This window comes from Brachyistius frenatus, unplaced genomic scaffold (assembly GCF_029030835.1).
Source record: "Brachyistius frenatus isolate BFR_SWC_R1_liver_20210118 unplaced genomic scaffold, ASM2903083v1 Contig_188, whole genome shotgun sequence".
Taxonomy (NCBI): Eukaryota; Metazoa; Chordata; class Actinopteri; family Embiotocidae; genus Brachyistius; species Brachyistius frenatus.
Window position 1 is genome coordinate 288,527 of NW_027210787.1, and position 18,218 is coordinate 306,744.

At 41.2% G+C, this 18,218-nt stretch overlaps 2 protein-coding genes across 7 annotated transcripts; both read left to right on the forward strand.

The window, feature by feature from the left end:
• The first annotated feature begins 49 nt into the window (after positions 1 to 49).
• LOC138632573 (acyl-CoA-binding domain-containing protein 5-B-like) lies at positions 50 to 8,817 on the forward strand. Of its 5 annotated transcripts, none has more exons than XM_069718244.1 (14): positions 50 to 127; positions 1,878 to 1,999; positions 2,342 to 2,465; positions 2,750 to 2,822; positions 4,209 to 4,359; positions 4,532 to 4,570; positions 4,913 to 5,131; positions 6,266 to 6,481; positions 6,702 to 6,796; positions 6,921 to 7,092; positions 7,268 to 7,476; positions 7,602 to 7,652; positions 7,798 to 7,913; positions 8,016 to 8,817. In XM_069718244.1, the coding sequence occupies exons 2-14, from the start codon at positions 1,894 to 1,896 to the stop codon at positions 8,026 to 8,028; spliced, it is 1,584 nt and encodes a 527-aa protein (XP_069574345.1). In that variant the 5' UTR covers positions 50 to 127; positions 1,878 to 1,893; the 3' UTR covers positions 8,029 to 8,817. The 5 variants fall into 5 exon arrangements, with proteins under 5 accessions (XP_069574345.1, XP_069574343.1, XP_069574344.1 ...); XM_069718242.1 differs by lacking the exon at positions 50 to 127 and adding an exon at positions 1,547 to 1,641 and having other exon boundaries at positions 1,773 to 1,999; XM_069718243.1 differs by lacking the exon at positions 50 to 127 and adding an exon at positions 1,547 to 1,641.
• A 233-nt stretch (positions 8,818 to 9,050) lies between these two features.
• On the forward strand, positions 9,051 to 17,306 carry LOC138632555 (ATP-dependent zinc metalloprotease YME1L1-like). Of its 2 annotated transcripts, none has more exons than XM_069718204.1 (18): positions 9,051 to 9,242; positions 10,541 to 10,690; positions 10,843 to 11,020; positions 11,213 to 11,311; positions 11,477 to 11,586; positions 12,047 to 12,197; positions 12,302 to 12,385; positions 12,714 to 12,887; positions 12,961 to 13,113; positions 13,258 to 13,390; positions 13,771 to 13,833; positions 14,015 to 14,127; positions 14,354 to 14,509; positions 14,620 to 14,771; positions 14,863 to 14,989; positions 15,103 to 15,176; positions 15,278 to 15,364; positions 15,460 to 17,306. In XM_069718204.1, the coding sequence occupies exons 1-18, from the start codon at positions 9,204 to 9,206 to the stop codon at positions 15,601 to 15,603; spliced, it is 2,187 nt and encodes a 728-aa protein (XP_069574305.1). In that variant the 5' UTR covers positions 9,051 to 9,203; the 3' UTR covers positions 15,604 to 17,306. The 2 variants fall into 2 exon arrangements, with proteins under 2 accessions (XP_069574305.1, XP_069574306.1); XM_069718205.1 differs by having other exon boundaries at positions 12,735 to 12,887.
• Positions 17,307 to 18,218: the final 912 nt, after the last annotated feature.

The window sequence follows — 18,218 nt, forward strand, 5'->3', positions numbered from 1 at the left end:
TTTCAGCGAGGCGAGGCGGTGATGCTGAGCCGAGCTGCTGAGAAAGGGGCTCCCCCGCCTGGCATTGTGGGGCCGCTGGCCTCCGATTCACAACAGTCCGTGACTAATCGCAGTTACGTTATAAACGGTGAGCGCTGATTGGCTGAGAGGTCGAGGGAGAGGAGCAGTAGACCAATTACATTTCACTGCTGTGGTGTAGTATTAGTTAATGATGAAGTGCAGCTATCGTGTAAAAACATACATTATCATGTTTACAATTATTTCATTTATCAATATCATAATATATAAAATAATATAAAGAGAAGCAGCATACAGAAAAAAAGAGTTATTATTTTCATCTTCACGTTGATGTTTCGGCATGGTAAGGAAAGAAAACGTACAAGCACTGTACAGCATATTTTAACATCGAGGTAACCCAATGTGATTTATGCAAAACACAAAAGGCATCAAGACAAACTGAAAACAACACAACGTTTAAAGAAGGCATTTAGATAGAAATATAAAAGAAGCCTAATTAGAATAGTATTTGAAAAATATAAGAGTTTGCCTTTCCGTGTAAGAAATGAGTAATACGTTGATTAAATAAAGGCCTTGTTCTTTAGCCTTGGTTTAAAATATTATATGATATAATATATTATATCATAATATAATTCAAACATTATAATTGTGGATGAATACATGTAAGCTAATATTAGAATTATATTCTAAGGATGAATGTTGTGTTTGCTCAAATATATATTTTATTAATCAGTTTAATAATATCACTTTTTTATTCCTTTTTTAAAATTTTTTTTAACACACATAAGAATATTGCAGGGTAAAACAAGTTCATTTAAAAATGTTCAAATGACTGTTTAAAAGTTGATAATACATTTGACTATTACAAAATAAAATATTACTAATATCACCATTATTATTACATTTTCCATAACAACACTCATCACATACTAACCTAAAAATATAAAATAGTGGCAAATATAACATATTTTCTCCCAGTTATAGATAAACTTCAACAACAATATAAATAAGCTATAGTAGTAACCTTCTAGTTATTTTATTTTTTTTAATTTAAAGTAGGCCTATAAGAGTTATGGGAATCCTTTGATTTAAAAAAAACAAAAAAACAAGAAAGATGCATACATTTTAAGATGTAAAACCCAACTGGCCACAAATCATGAAATATTAAATTAAACACAACATAAAAATCGTTCCTGATATTTTATAACATGTCAAAATGTTCATCAAAACTTATTAGTGAATAGTGTATGAAAGATGTGCAACGGCCTGTGTGGATTTATAGGTCATGGTTTAACAAAAGAGAGAAAAATAACTGCCTGAATGTTGCCTTTTGTTATATAGACAAAACCCTCGAGTCGCGAGCCTACATTTCCCATATATCCCTGCGGTTTAAATCCTCCTCACAAGGGTTTGTGGGATTTGAAGAACGAAGCGTTGAGTTGCGCCTCCATTTAAGGAGTTCTGCACGTAAAAACAACTACATTTCCCAGACATGTTTAATTATCAAACGTAGACTGTTTGGCTCATCCTTGACCGGAGTCGAGATTGGCTTTCTGCTGCATATTGCAGACAGACACCGGACTAATGAAATAATTACCTGCACCGGCGAATATGAACTTTATGGTGAGTTTCTAGCAAATCGGACGTAGAGGGGAACATTGCTGTTGAACAATATAGTCGGGTATTTTAAAAAGACTAATGTGATGTTAAAAATCTCCTGGATTAATGAAAAAACATTCTGCCTCCTTGAATAGCTCAAGACAAGTGGCCACCATAGGTGCAGCGGTGATTTCATTGTGATCCACCTTGAACGCTCTCTGAACTGCCTTGACTTGAATTCTTTCATATTCTTGTTGAAGACGTGAGGACTCCTTCATGTCATCCCTGTCTGGGCTCAGCATGGCGCAGGAGGAGGACACACACAGCCTGGAGGCGAAATTTGCTGCTGCAGTTAAAGTGATCCGGAGTTTGCCTGAAGAAGGTGATGACTTCTTCCTATATGTTCCAGTCCGCATGGAAAAAGGACAAATGATTGCACTTAAGTGCTCGGCTATTTGCTGTGGAGTGTGAAATATTGGTGTGTAAACACTCAAGGTGATTGACCTACATGCGGAGCACTTAAGAGCTGTCACGCCTGGCGGTTCATAAAGCTGTTGTAAGGATCAGAGCTGATTAACTGAATCAATCATTTCTCAGCTCTATAACAACTCCCTTAGCTCACACTTTAGCCACATCTCATGCTTCCCTGCACATGTACGGTTTGTATAACCAGGAACAATTTTATAAAGTATGTCTCGCCTGTTGTCTTGTGTTAATTCCTCAGGTCCTTTCCAGCCGTCTGATGACATGATGCTGATGTTCTATAGTTACTACAAGCAGGCCACCATGGGGCCCTGCAGCATCCCCAGACCAACCGGCTTCTGGGACACCCGTGGTAAAGCTAAATGGTATGCATTTGAAATATAAGGTTACAACTAGTTGAACAAAATAAACACAAGATCCATACAAATATTTCAGAGACCAACGTCCTGTCCATTTTAATGACAGCTACATATATACGTGTAATAATACTGCACACTGTTCAAGATAGTCCTGCAGTTATACAGAATCAAGTTTGGTGAGATTCCTTCATCGCTTCACATCACTCCCAACCGCACAGCTTCAGTCTCTCACTCTTCGCTGTCGACTCAGTGTTCAGTGTGAGCTGTGACTTTGTGACTTTTGTTGCCAGGGATGCATGGAGCTCTTTAGGAAACATGACAAATGAAGAGGCCATGAAGAATTATGTCGAGGACATCCAGCTGGTAAGTCCTCTCAGATAGGAAACACTAAAGATGAAGAGAAGCAGCATACAGAATAGAAGAGTTATTATTTTAATCTTCACGTTGATGTTTCGGCATGGTAAGAAAAAAACGTACAAGCACTGTACAGCATATTTAAACATCGAGGTAACCCAATGTGATTTATGCAAAACACAAAAGGCATCAAGACAAACTGAAAACAACACAACGTTTAAAGAAGGCATTTAGATAGAAATATAAAAGAAGCTTAATTAGAACAGTATTTGAAAAATATAAGAGTAAAGGTTTGCCGTGCCGTGTAAGAAATGAGTAATACGTTGATTAAATAAAGGGCTTGTTCTTCAGCCCTGGTTTAAAACAAGTTAGAGTTGCAGCAGACCTGCAGTTCTCCGGGCTTGTTCCTGATATGTGGAGCATCAAGCTGAACGCTGCTGCTCTGAGTGAACTGTAGTTTTGACTCTGGGGACAGACAGTAGATCTGAGGGGGTCATCGGGTGGCACATCAGAAATCTATTTGGGCCCTAAACACTTCAATACTTTATAAACTAACAGCAGTATTTCTTTGACAGACAAGAAGCCGGAGAACTTTGTGCTGTCTCAGTCTGTGTGGGGACTCCAGCAACAGCCTTCTGAATCCATGTTTGGAAACCAATGTATGACGCTAACAGGCTCAGATAGTGAACATGCATAAACATTATACCTGCTAAACATCAGCCTTGTTGCTGCGAGCACGTCAGCACGCTTACATTAGCATTCAGCTGTAAGCCTCACAGCTGCTTGCATGTCTTCGACCCGTTGTCTGGCTAATCAAAAAAAATATGAGAATTTTGTGAAGAAATGACAGGCCCGTGTTACCACCTGTTGTTAACCTCAGCTTAACTGCCTTAGCAATAACCTTTCAGTTTACTTGTTGAGGGTAGGGCTGGGCAGTATATTAATATTATATTGATATTGTGAAATGAGACGAGATATCATTTTAGATTTTGTAACATTGGGATGTGGCATGAATGTTCTCTTTTCCTGGTTTTAAAGGCTGCCTCATAGAAAAGTGATGACATTTTCTGAACTTACCACGTTTTTCTAGCAGTTCCTTGCTTTTACCTACTTTGTTATTATATCCACATTGCTGATGATTATCTGTAAAAAAAAAAAAAAATCTCAAATAAGATGTCAATATCTTTTGAAAGATTCAATAGTCATTCCTTTATTATTCTCTGAATATATCGATATCACTGTATTTGGTCAAAAAAAAAAAAATAGCCGTAGTTGAGGTACAACTATGGCCAAGCCTTCTCATGCAAACAGCTCGGTTCTATTCTGCCAATTTAAAGGTAGGTATGTGCTCCCAATCCTTTTCAGCATGACTCTATTGCGTATGTGTGTTGTCAGATTTTGGAAACCATCCCCATCTCAGAAGAAGTGTCCGACCTGGTACATAAGCTCGGCAACTTCTACACAGAGGTAGAAGGAGAAGGAGAAGAGGCTGAGGAAAGTGAAGTGGGCCAGAGACCCTTCACCCGGCCTTTTGCACAACACGCCGGTAATGTACCTGATTAGAGACGCCACATTACTGTTGTTCCACACTTGAAAACACATTAAAAGGAGCACTGCTGCTCAAGTGGGATGAAGGACTTCTGCTCATTCTCTCCGTTAGTCACAAGTGACCTCTTTTTCAGACTCTGAGCCTGTCTTCCATGTCTTTTTATCACTAGATGAGCTGGTTAAACAGCTTCACAGGCCAACAATGGAAGGCAAGTCTTTGGTGTTGGTAGGAGCTGTAGAGTTGATAGTGTTGAAGCTTATTTCAGCCTATTTAAGTTGCTTTCATTGCTGTTTCATTTGTTTGACAAAATACTGATAAGTGGACATTGTCATTGGCTTGCGCTGTATGAACTGTAAGGAATTAGATCAGATGTGTCTGTCGTGTACAGGATGTGCTGTAGTGAAGTGCGTTGGCTTGCAGCTTTATTTTTGTGTAGTGTAGATTTAGTGTAAATGTTTCAGCTAAATGTCAAGTGTGTGTGTGCCTTTGCTTTGTGTAGATTTGTAATGTACAACATACATTAATCCGGAGTGTTTCCCTCACTGTTCAGGCTATGGGGATCTGTGGGATGATATACAAAACCTCCAGGAGAAAGACACACACAGCAGTGGTCATGGCAGAAGTGTCAGTAGCGAGGAGGCAGAGGGCAGCAGAGAAAATAGTGAAATCGAGAGAGGAGAGGGGAATAGTGATTGGAGGAGAAGTGAGGAAGAGGAGAATGGGGATGAAGAAGACAATACAGACGATGAAGACAAGGAGGAGGAAAGAGGTACAGTGTAGTTTTAGCCGTTAGGCGTGTTGTGCTGTGACCTTTCCTGTGTTGTGGTAGAGGTGGTGCACACTAACCAAACTTTTTTTTTGGTGACATTTTAAGAAGGTAAATTCCCTTGTTTTTATGTCTGAATACTCCAATGCAAATGCCCAAATACTGTTGATTAAAGCGTCGACAGAGCAGTGAGATTTTGCACTATGTGATGTTGCATAGCCAGGTTGCTGCAGAGTGTCTTATTTAAGCCCAGTGTGATACTAAGGCATGTAATACACCCACCAGTCCCCTTGAGGACAGCACGTCAGGATAACTGTGGGCCTCGCCTTGGCGTGAAAAGTAGACACATGCGACATGGTACGGGTCATGTGACAGAGGTTATTTGACAAAGGAGCAAAAACCGTCTGTTATACATCTGTCACCCAGGAGACCACGGCCAGAGTCCAGGAAAAAGCTACGTAGGTTTCTTTCAAGAAATAATTTCCTAACTCTAAACAAGTAGTTTTTCTGCCTAATGTTAAACACATGGTTTTGCTTTCCTGACCTTAACCACCAAAAGGTTTTTCATGCCTCGGCGAGGCAAAACCGTGACACTGACACGCTTTCCTCTAGTGGACTGGCAGGTGTATTACACACTTTGGCTTGATATTTGGTTGCTTATTTCAATACAAACTTTATACACTGTTATCTCTCAATTTCCCCAAATATTTTGCCTCATTCAGTAGCTTAAAAGGAAAGGAGAGCAACTATGTATGCTGTGTTTTTTAGACCTCATATCAATTTATGCATAAACTCATATTATAGTGTATTAGAGAAGTGACTGAAGACCAGAAAGCTCTTGGTATTTTTTTCTGAAATAAATTAAAAATCCACATAAATATGACACGATGTATTCAATTATAAGGGTGCAAGAAATACATAGCTTCCATCTAAAGTGTGGATGTGATATTTCTTCTATGAATTTATTGAAAACATCAAATTTGAGAACAGTGTTTCTAAGAGATAAAGGAAAAGTAATTTGCACAAAGTACTTTCTGACAATTACAGATAGACACAGGGCGCATAGAAAAATTGCATTGTTTATATACAATGCTTTGTCATTCTCTCTTGATGTCTCTCTCTTTTGTACCATCCCAGAGTGGAGTCCTGACCCGAGGCTATTAATGGTGGAGGACAGGAGGTGGAGGTCTGACACTAAGGGCTCCAGCAGTAGTGTGGAGCTCAGCATGTCCTCCTTCACCAACGGCACACACAGCTCTCTCAACAGTGAGGTTGAGGAGGAGGAACTGGCCTGTTCCATGGAGTCCAGCGTTCAGTACAACCCATACATGCATTTTAACGGACACCCAAGTGGTAATATCACACATTCATATATGCAAAAAGTGTACATATGATATATATGGAAAAGCACAATATCGAAAATAGTGCAAAAAGAATAAGAGTGTGAACAAATGTTAAAACATATGAACATGTAAATGTTACACTTGTTACTCAACAATATTATTGTATAGCCATTAAGATAATACATATGCTGTACCTTCAACTACTAACTGTGTTTTTTTGCACCTTGCAGATCCCTGTGATGTTTTTCCTGAGAAGAACCACCGATCCACAGACTCAGACAATGAAGAATTTTGTGACTCAATGGAGCATCTAGCAATGGAAGAGGTGTGCTGCTAAATATGTCTGCATTATAGAAAATAGAATATTTACAAATTATCATTCCTTTAAAGTCTTCTGGCCTATTTATGTCCATTTAAACTGTGATTGGCCGTCTTCTTGTCCTGCTCAGCGTCTGTCTACATCGAAATGTCAATCACCTGGATCAGGAGCTGCCTCAGTGAGGTTTGAGAGCAACACTACCCCGAGAGAGGGAGAGGATCGAGTACTCATCGGAGATCCCTACCTTAAAGGAGGGTTTAGTGCGAGCACACAAAACAGCTCTTTGTCAAGAAGAAGGAGAGGTAAGACAGCAGTAGTTGACTTTGATTACACTGTATTTACAATTCTCCAAATATACACACTTAGTTCATCCTCCTGAGCATTCGAAGGTGCCGGATATATTCACAAAGAGCAAGGTTTTCCTCTTAAGGTTGCGTGTCGTACCTTTGACCTGTCCCACTCGAACTCTCGCTCCAGGTTCTCAATCACCGAGGGCTGCCTGCAACTCTCAGCGGTGTGTCAGCGTAGACGCTGCGTGCTTCTGCGTGTCACAGAGCAGACATCCCATCGGTGTCTCCAAGGGAAACATCAATGAGCAGATAGCGATGGCTCTGCTGAGGCTGCAGCACGACATGGCCAATGTGCTGCACAGGCTGCACACTCTGGAGGTGCTGACCACGTCACAGGTTGGTCACACTGTTGGAGCTGTAGTGATGGTGTAGCTTTTTCATTAGGCACATGTGTACTGAATGTCTCCATCACAATTTAATAATTGATTGATTTCTATATTTTCTTATTTCATTTTTTTTAGTCAAGAAAATCCACACCAAAGCAGGAGGATTTTTTACCTGTTGCGCGAAAGGTCTTCCTAAAACTATTTTTGACAGTTTATCAAATTTATCTGTAAAATTTAAACTTCTTCTTTTTCTTCTTCTTTTCTTGTGTGCAATTTAATAATAAATAAGTCTTTTGGAAACAAAGTCCCTTTATCCAGTTCTCTGTTGCAGCTCCTGAGACCGTCTTGGTGGCCTTTTGACTTCTCCCCACTCACAGTGGTGTTGACAGCTCTTTGGCCTCTAATTGCCCATTGGCTCGTCCAGCTTTACTTACAACGGAGGAGAAGGTGGAAAAAATTCTCACCAAAAGCTGTTTGTTGTCACTGATTCTTCTTTTTGTTTGATAGCCATCCTACAGAGTACTGAACTCTCTGCTTTTCTCCTCACAGGAAAATCCCATGAAATGTCTGAGCCATGGACATGAATCAAAGAACATAAAGTCTGGATGAAATTGATGCACTTTTGTTGCTTTGTGGCTTTCTCAAGCCACCACAGACCGAGTGAAACGATGCATCAGCAGAAATGGAAAGGCTTCGTTTGCTAAATGAATGGTCAGAAAGGTGTGTGAAAGGAGACTCTGCAAAGTGTAGCATTTTAATTAGAGGAGACTTTTTAGGTGTTTAAAAAAGGGAGGATTTAGGCATTATAAATGCTGGCATAATTTCATTGTTACAGTTATCTTAGCATGAGGTGGTGATCTTATGTATGACTTAATATACACATAACTTATAGTGAAATAAAATCACAATTTATTATCATTCATTAGCTGTGGTTTTAAGTGATATGAGTTTTACAAATTGTCATTGATGGGTATTTTATTTATTGTTTAATTAGGTCTTTTTTTTTAAATATTTATTGTCAAGCTACATGTTTTGCCTGATAACCGAGGACATTAGACTTTTATATGTTGTCTGACCTATAAAAGGGGCATTTCTTTTAAGACCAAATAGACACTAAGGTGAAAAATATGGTTATATGTGTGGAAAAGTACGTATTTATTTTAAAGCTTCATTGCAATCGTAATGGCAGAATAAACTAGTACAGACAATCCATATAGCTATAATATAATCATTCTCGTTTCTCGTCAGTTTTACAGTGAAAATGAGGGAGGGTGTTCAGTTCATGCTGTAAAACATCAGTGTATGGAACACATTTAAAAATGCAATAAACGCATTCATGAAAAAAAAAAAACCACTTGTTATTATGTTCATAATTATTGAGATTAAAAACAGAAAGGCTACGAAAGACAAAACACGAGCTTAGCCATGTATTTGTGTGCAAACAATATCCCAGCATCGCATTTAATAGACCATTGGATTAAAACATAAATATGATGAAGAGGAACTTTAGCTCGCCCAGTGAAGGCGATCAACGTCGACGCGGACGCGCAATATGCCACGGGATGACGTCACTTCCGGTGTGTTTGCAGCTGTCGGGCAAAGCGCTGAAGTCCGCAGCCGGACTTGCTATGCGTGCTCCTCAAAGACGAAGCCACACAAACACGGAGCTTTAACTCTTCTCCGGGGACAGTGACATAACCCGCTCAGCTTTAACGGCGGCCCCGCACCAGCGGACAGATGAACATGTTTTCCTTGTCCATGGCCGTGCAGCCGCAGGTAAAGGAAGCCGGACGCCTTTAGGCCGAGCTAACAGTAGCGTTGTTGTTGTTGTTGTTGTTGCAGCTCAAAGCCCGTTCAGCGCAGCTCGCTCGTTAGCCCGTTTCACCAAACATTTTAAGATTTAGGTCAGTGGACATTTTGCCGATGCGGGTCTGTTGTTCTTTACCCGTAATTAAAGTAAAACGAGGAGTGTCGGTCGTTGAGAGAAGTTTCTGCTCGCCAGCTGCGCGTGTCCTCAGTCACGTGTCAAATAGGAATCCGCGTCAGTGAGTGACAGGTGAATAATCACCTGGACATCACCTGATCATCACCTGGACGTGGCTGAGTTTTTGTTTAAAACTAGCAGGATCTGCTCTTTGTGACACTTTTGTAAACCTGCTCGCTCAGGTACTTTACCTGCAGTGTTGGAGGAAGTATTCAGGTCCTTTACTTTACTGAAGTACTAATGACACGCAGTAAAAAAAAAAAAAAATACTCCACCATAAGTTACAGTCCTGTATTCAAACCCTGTCTTTAAGTAAAAGCATGTAGGTATCATCAGAGATATGCACTTAAAGTATCAAAAGTAAAAGCACACGCTGCAATAAATGCCAGATATACACATTATGATTTCATATTTATATTCCTGATGTGTTAATATGTATTTTACTGCTGTATACGTTTGAGGTTGAGCAAATTTGAACTGTTTTACATACTGTCAGTTAGTTTAATCTGCAGTGATGCATCATATTCTTTAAGATCACCTGTTTGTAGTCTCGCTGTCCTGTAAGAACCACGTAGCTCCTAAAAGTCTACACGCTCAGGAAAACAGCTGTTTGAGGCGTTTTAACATTTTCCATTGAATCCTGGAGGGTTTTCAAATCGCCTATTTAGCTTTAGAAGTAGGAGAATTTTCTCAACCCATAAATTAACATTTCATCTTTTAGTTTATTGGAAACAATACAATTTATTTTTCACTGGACAAGAAGTGTATGAAAAATTATATTTGATTAGTAACTAAAGCTGTCAGACAAATATAGTGGAGTAAAAAGTACATTGTTTGCATCTAATATTTAGTGGTGTGGAAGTATAAAGTAGCACCAAATAGAAATACTCAGGTAGAGTAAAAATACTTCAACACTGCACTTAAGTACTCAAGTAAATGTAGTGAGTTACATTCCTCCACTGCTTATCTGTCACTATCAATACAAACCTCCTTTAAATTACAAATAAGATTTGATAATGATCATTCTTAATGCCCAAAACATTGCAGTCATGTAATCGTTCACTCACTGTTTGACCACATGTGATCACAGGTGACCGTGCCTCTGAGTCATCTCATCAACGTCCTCCACTCTCTGAAGAGCTCAGTGGGAAGCAGCAGCAGCAGCAGCAGCAGCGTCGCCACCTGCAAATCCAGAAAACACAAGGAGCACGCCTCTGACTCAGAACTACACTGTACAGAGGTACTTTGCAAGGGCGTGAGCTGCATTCACACCTGCAAGTCACGGTGATGGTTGACTTGTTTTAACACTTCCAAGCTCCGAGCTGCTTTTGGTGACAAAACAAAACAAATGTCTGTGTATGTGTGTCCGTGTATGTGTGTCCGTGTGCACAGTCCATGTGGAACCTGCGGGAGCTCGGTTTATCAGACCTGGGAACACAGCAGCTGCATGAGCTGGTGAACCGTGTGTTGCCTCGCTTGAGCCCACAGGAGGCGCCGCTTCCACTCGGTGGTCAGACGACCTGGAGGATGTCACACCTCTCCACACCCTCCTTTTACCACAACAAGCATGGTGAGGAGGATGAGGATGATTCTCTACCTCTCACTGCTTAGATAGGTGTGCCTGAGACTGACACCCATCTTCTGGCAGCAGTGGCTTCTTGATTCTTGACTGTCGTAACAAGCAGCCACGGCCTCTGCTACCACTTTTTCCGAATGTATCTCATGATTGAAAGGGCAGTGATACCATGTTGTCTCTCCCCAGGCTTCGCATGGGGACCCTCGCCCGTGTCGGCCCCAGTCTTTTCAAGGCAGCGGCCTTCACCTCTTCACTCTGTCTGCACAGAGCTACAACACTGGCCAGGTAACTGAGAGGAAATACTCCTGTCAAATGTGATTATGATCTATATTTTTCAATTTGTACACGTGCATTGTAAATTTACCTGTAACAAAATGTACATTTTCAGTGTTTATGCGAACGTACCGTGATAACATGATTAGTTTGTTTATTTCCTTCCTCTTTTTCAAGTGTTGGTTCAGAGCAGAAGCTTTAAAACTTTAAGGATCAAAACCAGACGACAGCAATCGGCCTTCGAGCGGCCTGTAGAATCTGAAGGCTTCACGCCATCTTTTATGAAGGTCGGTATCTAAAGTCGTTCGCGTGTTTAGTGTGCTTTACCATGTGATGCAATGTCATGGACGTGGAACTCGTGTAGTAAGCCTATTAAAATACCAGCAACATTTTCACCTGAATACCCAAGAATTCAAGCAGAAAAATGTTCCACCCCTGAGGATAAATTACACAGCATTACTGCTGTTATCTTTCCCACCATCAGGTCAAATAAGAACAGAGATGTGCTTGTCCTCCCATTAGATCTTTTACACACACACAAACATAAAGGAAAAGTTGGCACTTATATTCTGTCTAGTCTGTCACCAACTACTATGTTTTCAGAAGCTAAATATTTTCCTCCATTTTCTGCCTTTGCAGAATTTGAAAACTCAAAGCAGAGCAACCGTTTTTAAGGTCTGCAAAGTGTCTCCTTTACATTAAGAGTAGTATTGAAGGAGCGGTGTTGCCTTGTGTTTTGCACTGCAGGGTTTTCTTACTCGAGACAAGGGGGTTGAAGTCGAAAGTCTCGACAGCCTGTTGAAGAACAAGAACGTACCCGACGCACAGCAGGACACTTTCAAGAGGGGCTTCGCTGAAGGTTTCCTGAAAGCTCAGGCTCTGACACAACGCACTCAAGGCAGGTTGAAATCCAAACAGTGAATACTTAGTGAAAACATACAGACAACAGTTCTTCTGTTTTTATGCATTAATTAATATGGTTGTCTTGTTCTGACTGTTCAGACTCGCTGAGGAGGACTCGTCTGATCCTGCTGGTGCTGCTTCTGGTTGGGCTCTATGGTATCTCTAAGACCCCCTTCATATCGGGTAAAGGCTCCTTTCTCTCCTCGCTTTTTAATTTAGTTTTACTTTGATTAAAATCGCCTCCAAACTACTAATGTTTTGATATATTCAAGTATAACAATTAACTATACAGTTTACCATTTGCAAGCTATATAAGCATGTTATAACTCAACTATTTGCAGTTCTGTGCAGACAACAACAATAAATTGTAGCTTTCCTCACTGGAACACTAATATCTGCTATCATCAGTGAGTCAATAACAATGTTTGTTTGTTTGTGTGTGTGTGTGTGGGGGCTGATTAACCTTGCCATGCGGTGTGATTTCGAACTTTAATCTAACCATTTTGGACAGTGCGGTTCCGAACCACAACAGGCCTGGACTCAGCTGTGGACCCCGTGCAGATGAAAAACGTGACATTCGAGCACGTCAAAGGGGTGGAGGAGGCCAAGAACGAGCTGCAGGAAGTGGTGGAGTTCCTGAAAAACCCGCAGAAGTTCACGGCCCTGGGAGGAAAGCTGCCAAAAGGTAGGCTGTTTTTCCCCCGAGGTCAGTTTTAGGGCCACTCCTCTTCTTCATCTTTGCCTCTCGTTTGCTTCAGGCGTTCTACTTGTTGGCCCTCCGGGGACTGGAAAGACCCTGCTGGCCAGAGCCGTGGCAGGAGAGGCGGATGTGCCGTTTTATTACGCCTCCGGGTCGGAGTTTGATGAGATGTTTGTTGGAGTTGGAGCCAGTCGCATCAGGAACCTCTTTAGTAGGTGTTTTACTTTTTTTTCCCCATAATTGACCTTTTTCTTTTCTTCTTTCTTCCTAAAAAGCGTGCAAAGTTGTTAATAGTTGTGCTGAATATTGTGATACATGTGTTTACTTTTATGTGTGTTTCACTGCTTTTTTCTAGGGGAGGCTAAAGGCAACGCTCCCTGCGTGATCTTCATCGATGAACTGGACAGCGTGGGCGGGAAAAGGATAGAGTCTCCCATGCACCCTTATTCCAGACAGACTATCAACCAGCTGCTTGCTGAGATGGATGGGTAATCTCTAAACTGATCACTTCCATTTGTGCATGTTGGGCATACATGTTGAATTTTATTTGTAAACAAGGTAAATCCGGAACGTAATTACAAACAAAACGGTGGATTTGTGCTAAAAAAAAAAAAAATGGTTTGGTGACAGAATGATCTGTCATGAGGATACAGTACAATTTTAGAAGTTCAGTCAGGAAACATTTCACACACACATACAATTTGAACACATACAGATTGGTTTGTTTGATGCAAAATCCAGTTGCTTGATACAACCACAGATAATTCATGACCTTCTCATCAATCACAACGGTCAACACAAATTGAATGAATGACCAGTGATGGATGCAAACACTGACCTGCATTATTATGTCTTTATTATTTTGTAGGTTTAAACCAAATGAAGGTGTGATCATCATTGGAGCCACCAACTTCCCAGAGGCTTTAGATAAGTAGGTTTTACTTCTTTGTCTCTCTGTTAGCGGAGAAGGTGTCAGAGGCAACATGTCAACGTTTACAATCCTCAGAGCCACAGCTGTTACGGTCAATACTAACAATGTGCTGAAGCTGTAGAGGAGTCTGTTGGGTGACCGTGTATCAACGTCCTGCTGAAGAACTGCTCTTCCTTCGTAGCGCTCTGATCCGCCCGGGACGTTTTGACATGCAGGTGACTGTACCCAAACCAGATGTGAAAGGACGCACAGAGATTCTCAACTGGTACCTCAAGAAGATCAAAGTGGATCCAGGTGTGAGATCAACATCTGTTAATCCTGAATTAGGCCACATCTTTTTCCTAAATATATTATTATGATATTTGATATTTCGCAATGTACTCACTGTCTGCCCCCCACACAGAGCACACAAGTGACTTCATCCACTAAATATCTGAAGACTGTTTTTTGCTGAAACAGTAGCTAGCCCACATCTCTAGTTTGATTCTCTTCCATAACCCCGCTGTTGTTATCTATGCAGCTATTGAGGCCAACATTATTGCCCGGGGTACCGTGGGCTTCTCAGGCGCTGACCTGGAAAATCTGGTCAACCAGGCCGCCCTGAAGGCAGCAGTTGATGAGAAAGACATGGTCACTATGAAGGAGCTGGAGTTTGCGAAAGACAAAATCCTCATGGGTGAGTAAAACACAAGTTTCCTGTTTTTCTACTGAAGGGATGAATCAACCTGTTATTGTGATGGTCTTTTCCCCTCTTACTAGTATTTTCTGTCCTGTCTTTTCCTCAAGGCCCCGAGAGACGGAGTGCACAGATCGACAAGAAGAACAAGCTCATCACAGCGTACCACGAATCAGGCCATGCAATCGTAGCGTACTACACCAAAGATGCCATGCCAATCAACAAGGCCACCATCATGCCCCGAGGCCCCAGTCTGGGACATGTAAGGACACCCGGAGCTACTTTATACTCTGCATATAACGGTAAAACAGTCTTTATCAGTATGTTGTTCGTCTTCGCCCCCTCTCTCGCAGGTGTCCATGCTTCCAGAGAACGACAGGTGGAGTGAGACTCGCTCTCAGCTTCTGGCCCAGATGGACGTCAGCATGGGCGGCCGTGTAGCAGAGGAGATTATATTCGGCCACGAGTACATCACAACTGGTAAGAAAGAGTCCCTACAATGAGCAGTGAGTGAACATACAGGGTAGACTATAAAAACAAACGTTCATACATGAGGGAAAGTAGAAGACAAGCTGTCATTTGTTTTTCTCCAGGAGCATCAAGCGACTTTGATAGTGCCACCAAGATTGCCAAGATGATGGTGACCAGATTTGGAATGTGCGAAAAGGTAAACTGACCTGAAAGTGACGTAGAAATAAGAGGAAAAATAGACTGCATGTTCATTTATTTGCATTTATTTGCATGTCAACTTCCCTCCCTGTGTCTCAGCTGGGTGTGATGACCTACACTGACATGACACTGACAAGTCCAGAGACACAAGCTGCTGTGGAGCATGAAGTCCGGGTGCTACTGAAGGTCTGTGCGATCTTTGAGAGGCGATCTCATCATCAGAACTAGCTCAGCCCCCGCAATCATTTTTCCCCTCACGTCTTTTCTCCCGCTGTCCTCAGGAGTCGTACGAGCGTGCCAAAGCTCTGCTGAAGTCTCACGCCAAGGAGCACAAGAACCTGGCGGACGCTCTGCTCATGTACGAGACGCTGGATGCCAAAGAGATCCAGCTGGTGCTGGAGGGCAAAGCCCTGGAGACCAGATGAAACCAGCAGCAATCGCAGGCACCGCCGGGGAGGGGAGAGGGGGGGGGGGCAGATATTTAAAGAGCTCAGGGGTTACAGAAGGAAGACCTGCATTCACAATGTGGGACGACGTCACATCTTTATGCTGTCACCTTCATTGAATCTCATCAGTATATTCACAGATAAGTAGAGCTGTTATTTCAAAGCTAAGCATGACTGTGCGTTCGGAGGGAAGCAGGTGTGTGTTGAAAGCTAAAAGTTGAAAAGCTTGTAACTCTATAAGGACGTTGCTCAGGTCACACAGTTGGTGGGTGGAAATAATACATGAATGTAAATATGTACCTTATACATGGAAACAGCATGTGGACAGGTTTTCTTTTTTTTTAAGGTTAATTACAAACTGAAATAAGGGGATAATTGTGTTAAGCCAGGTCAACACAGACTGTCGTTCTGTTTATGGGAGATGCTGAAGTACATTTACTGTGAACCCAAAGAGCTACTTTATCACCATAACAACCAGACTTGAGGGGAACCCAGACTAATTTTTCATTAGTCTGCCAGTGTTTGTTCATATCTTCAGTGTCAGTTCTCATCTTAAAACATCGAGCCGTCGTGTCCCTCCTGTTTCTTCTGCGTGTCCTGACTGTGTTACACATTGTCCCTCCTGCTGTCCCCCGTCTCCACACGTCCCTGTCGCTTCTTTTGTAAAGGTGGCCTTTTGGGGAATGTACCATCAATTTTCCTTTTGAAGTGTTTAGAGTAGAAACTACAACGTCTCAGCACATTAAGTAAGCGTACAAAATGAAAATGTCATCGTGCACTCTTCGTGCAATTGTTTTAATTTATGCTGTCTGTAAAGATGGAACAAAAACTGCTGCTGACATACTTGACAAATAGAAGCTGTGTTTATGTGGTGATAGAGCAGCAGAACCTTTAGAGTTTTAATGTAGTAATGTTGGCCTAATTTGTTTAAATAGTCTGAGTTGGACCTCTCAGCAGAATATTTGATTTACTTGTAATTACAAATGAATGAAATTAAAACTCTTAAATTATTCAGAAAAACCAAAAGTTTAGTTCTGTCAGTTGATGTCCATTTCTGTCCAGAGAGATTTCTCACCTGCGTCCAGTGCTGCAACACCCTTTCTGCTTTGTAAATGAAATTTGCACAATGGATGAACGATGCTCGTTTTTACAGGCAGTTTCCTCCAAGTATGAAAGAAAATCTGAATCAAACTTCATTTTTTATTGTAAATGTGTCTGAATTTGTCATTTCTTCAACACGTCCATGTAGAAACTGCGTCTGTTAAAATGGTGAATGTGTAATTCCAAGTATATGGCAGTATCTGTGTGTAATCCATATTTAGACTGCTGATTTCTTTAAAGGTTGAAGCTTTTGTCGAGATCATAACCAGCATGTTGTCCTCAGTGTTTTCATTTTCATTTTCATTTTTTTGCTTCAGTTTGACACATTATATTCTGCTTGCTGACCGGCCTTTTCGCCACGTTTAGCTGTGTATATATGTTGGTATGTAACGGGATCATTGTATATAGATGTATAGAAATGCTTTTATGCTGTGTACCCACTGAATGGCTCTTCTGTAGATCTCTCCACAGTTTGATGTCAGTGGTTATGTAACCTTTGTGCAGCTGAAATAAAGAACCCCAACCAAAAACATAAAGATCATGTAAAGTAGAAATAAAAATGACATCACACCACAGAAGAATGTGTTGTTAACTTAAATTAGGCTTTGAAATCATGAGAAAATCAGCTGCTCATCATCCTGACAGCACTTCGCTCTCAGAACGCCGACCTGCTTGTCGCTCCGAGTTGCCAAAGGTAATTTAAATCAAATTGGGAAGGTTTATAACTTAAAATCAAGTTGCAGTGTTTACACAATCTTCTACGTGATGTTGATTACATCACCAACCATACATTGATCTGTGTAAAAAATAGATTGTTAGAGGATTCACTTCATTATGGATTAATGCACACCAAAACAAATACAATTTGCTTTTGATATATAGGCAAATAAAGTAATGATATTCAACTAATAACACCAGGGTAGGTTTTTAATCAACAGAGGTGTAACAAATGCAGACAGTTTAAACATTTCTTCCCGTCACTCTTGCTTTTATCAAAAGATCCGTGTTAATATATTACAGAGCGATGGTCTCCTTCTCTACTGTTTCAACAGTGCTTTTACATACACTCAACAAAAATAAGTACTTACAGTTGTATCCCTAATATTCTTGAGCCATAAGGTAGGCAGCCATCTGCCTTGACCGGTTAAGGTGAGGGAAGATGAAAAGAGAAAAGAACAGCATGGCGATCCAAGACAAGGAACTGTTGGTGTGTCCAGTAATCTCAGAGCAGAGACAAGCAGCTCCAGAACCAGGAAATCTGCAGAAACGAGCACACAACTGCACCAGTGAGGAGAACTGCAAAGACTCGTTGGGACATCCTGACAACAAGGAATTACAACAATGTGGCCGAGACAGAGGAGTTATTACTCAACATGTGAAACACTGAGCAGGCGAGAGAAGGAGAAGCAGAGGGAGAGAGAGAAGCCACAGTTAACTGACGAGGTCGAGGATCTGAAGACAGCATGCTAAATAAAGTCAAAATAAGACTCTTG

Bases quoted from the DNA above. Each gene is read 5' to 3' on its own strand.
- LOC138632573 (XM_069718244.1), top strand. From the start codon at position 1,894: ATGTCATCCCTGTCTGGGCTCAGCATGGCGCAGGAGGAGGACACACAC. The intron at 4,571-4,912 runs GCAAGTCTTTGG...CTCACTGTTCAG, and splicing joins TCACAGGCCAACAATGGAAG to GCTATGGGGATCTGTGGGAT. The intron at 5,132-6,265 runs GTACAGTGTAGT...GTACCATCCCAG, and splicing joins AGACAAGGAGGAGGAAAGAG to AGTGGAGTCCTGACCCGAGG.
- LOC138632555 (XM_069718204.1), top strand. From the start codon at position 9,204: ATGAACATGTTTTCCTTGTCCATGGCCGTGCAGCCGCAG. The intron at 11,021-11,212 runs GTGAGGAGGATG...GTCTCTCCCCAG, and splicing joins CTTTTACCACAACAAGCATG to GCTTCGCATGGGGACCCTCG. The intron at 11,587-12,046 runs GTCGGTATCTAA...TTTGCACTGCAG, and splicing joins TCACGCCATCTTTTATGAAG to GGTTTTCTTACTCGAGACAA.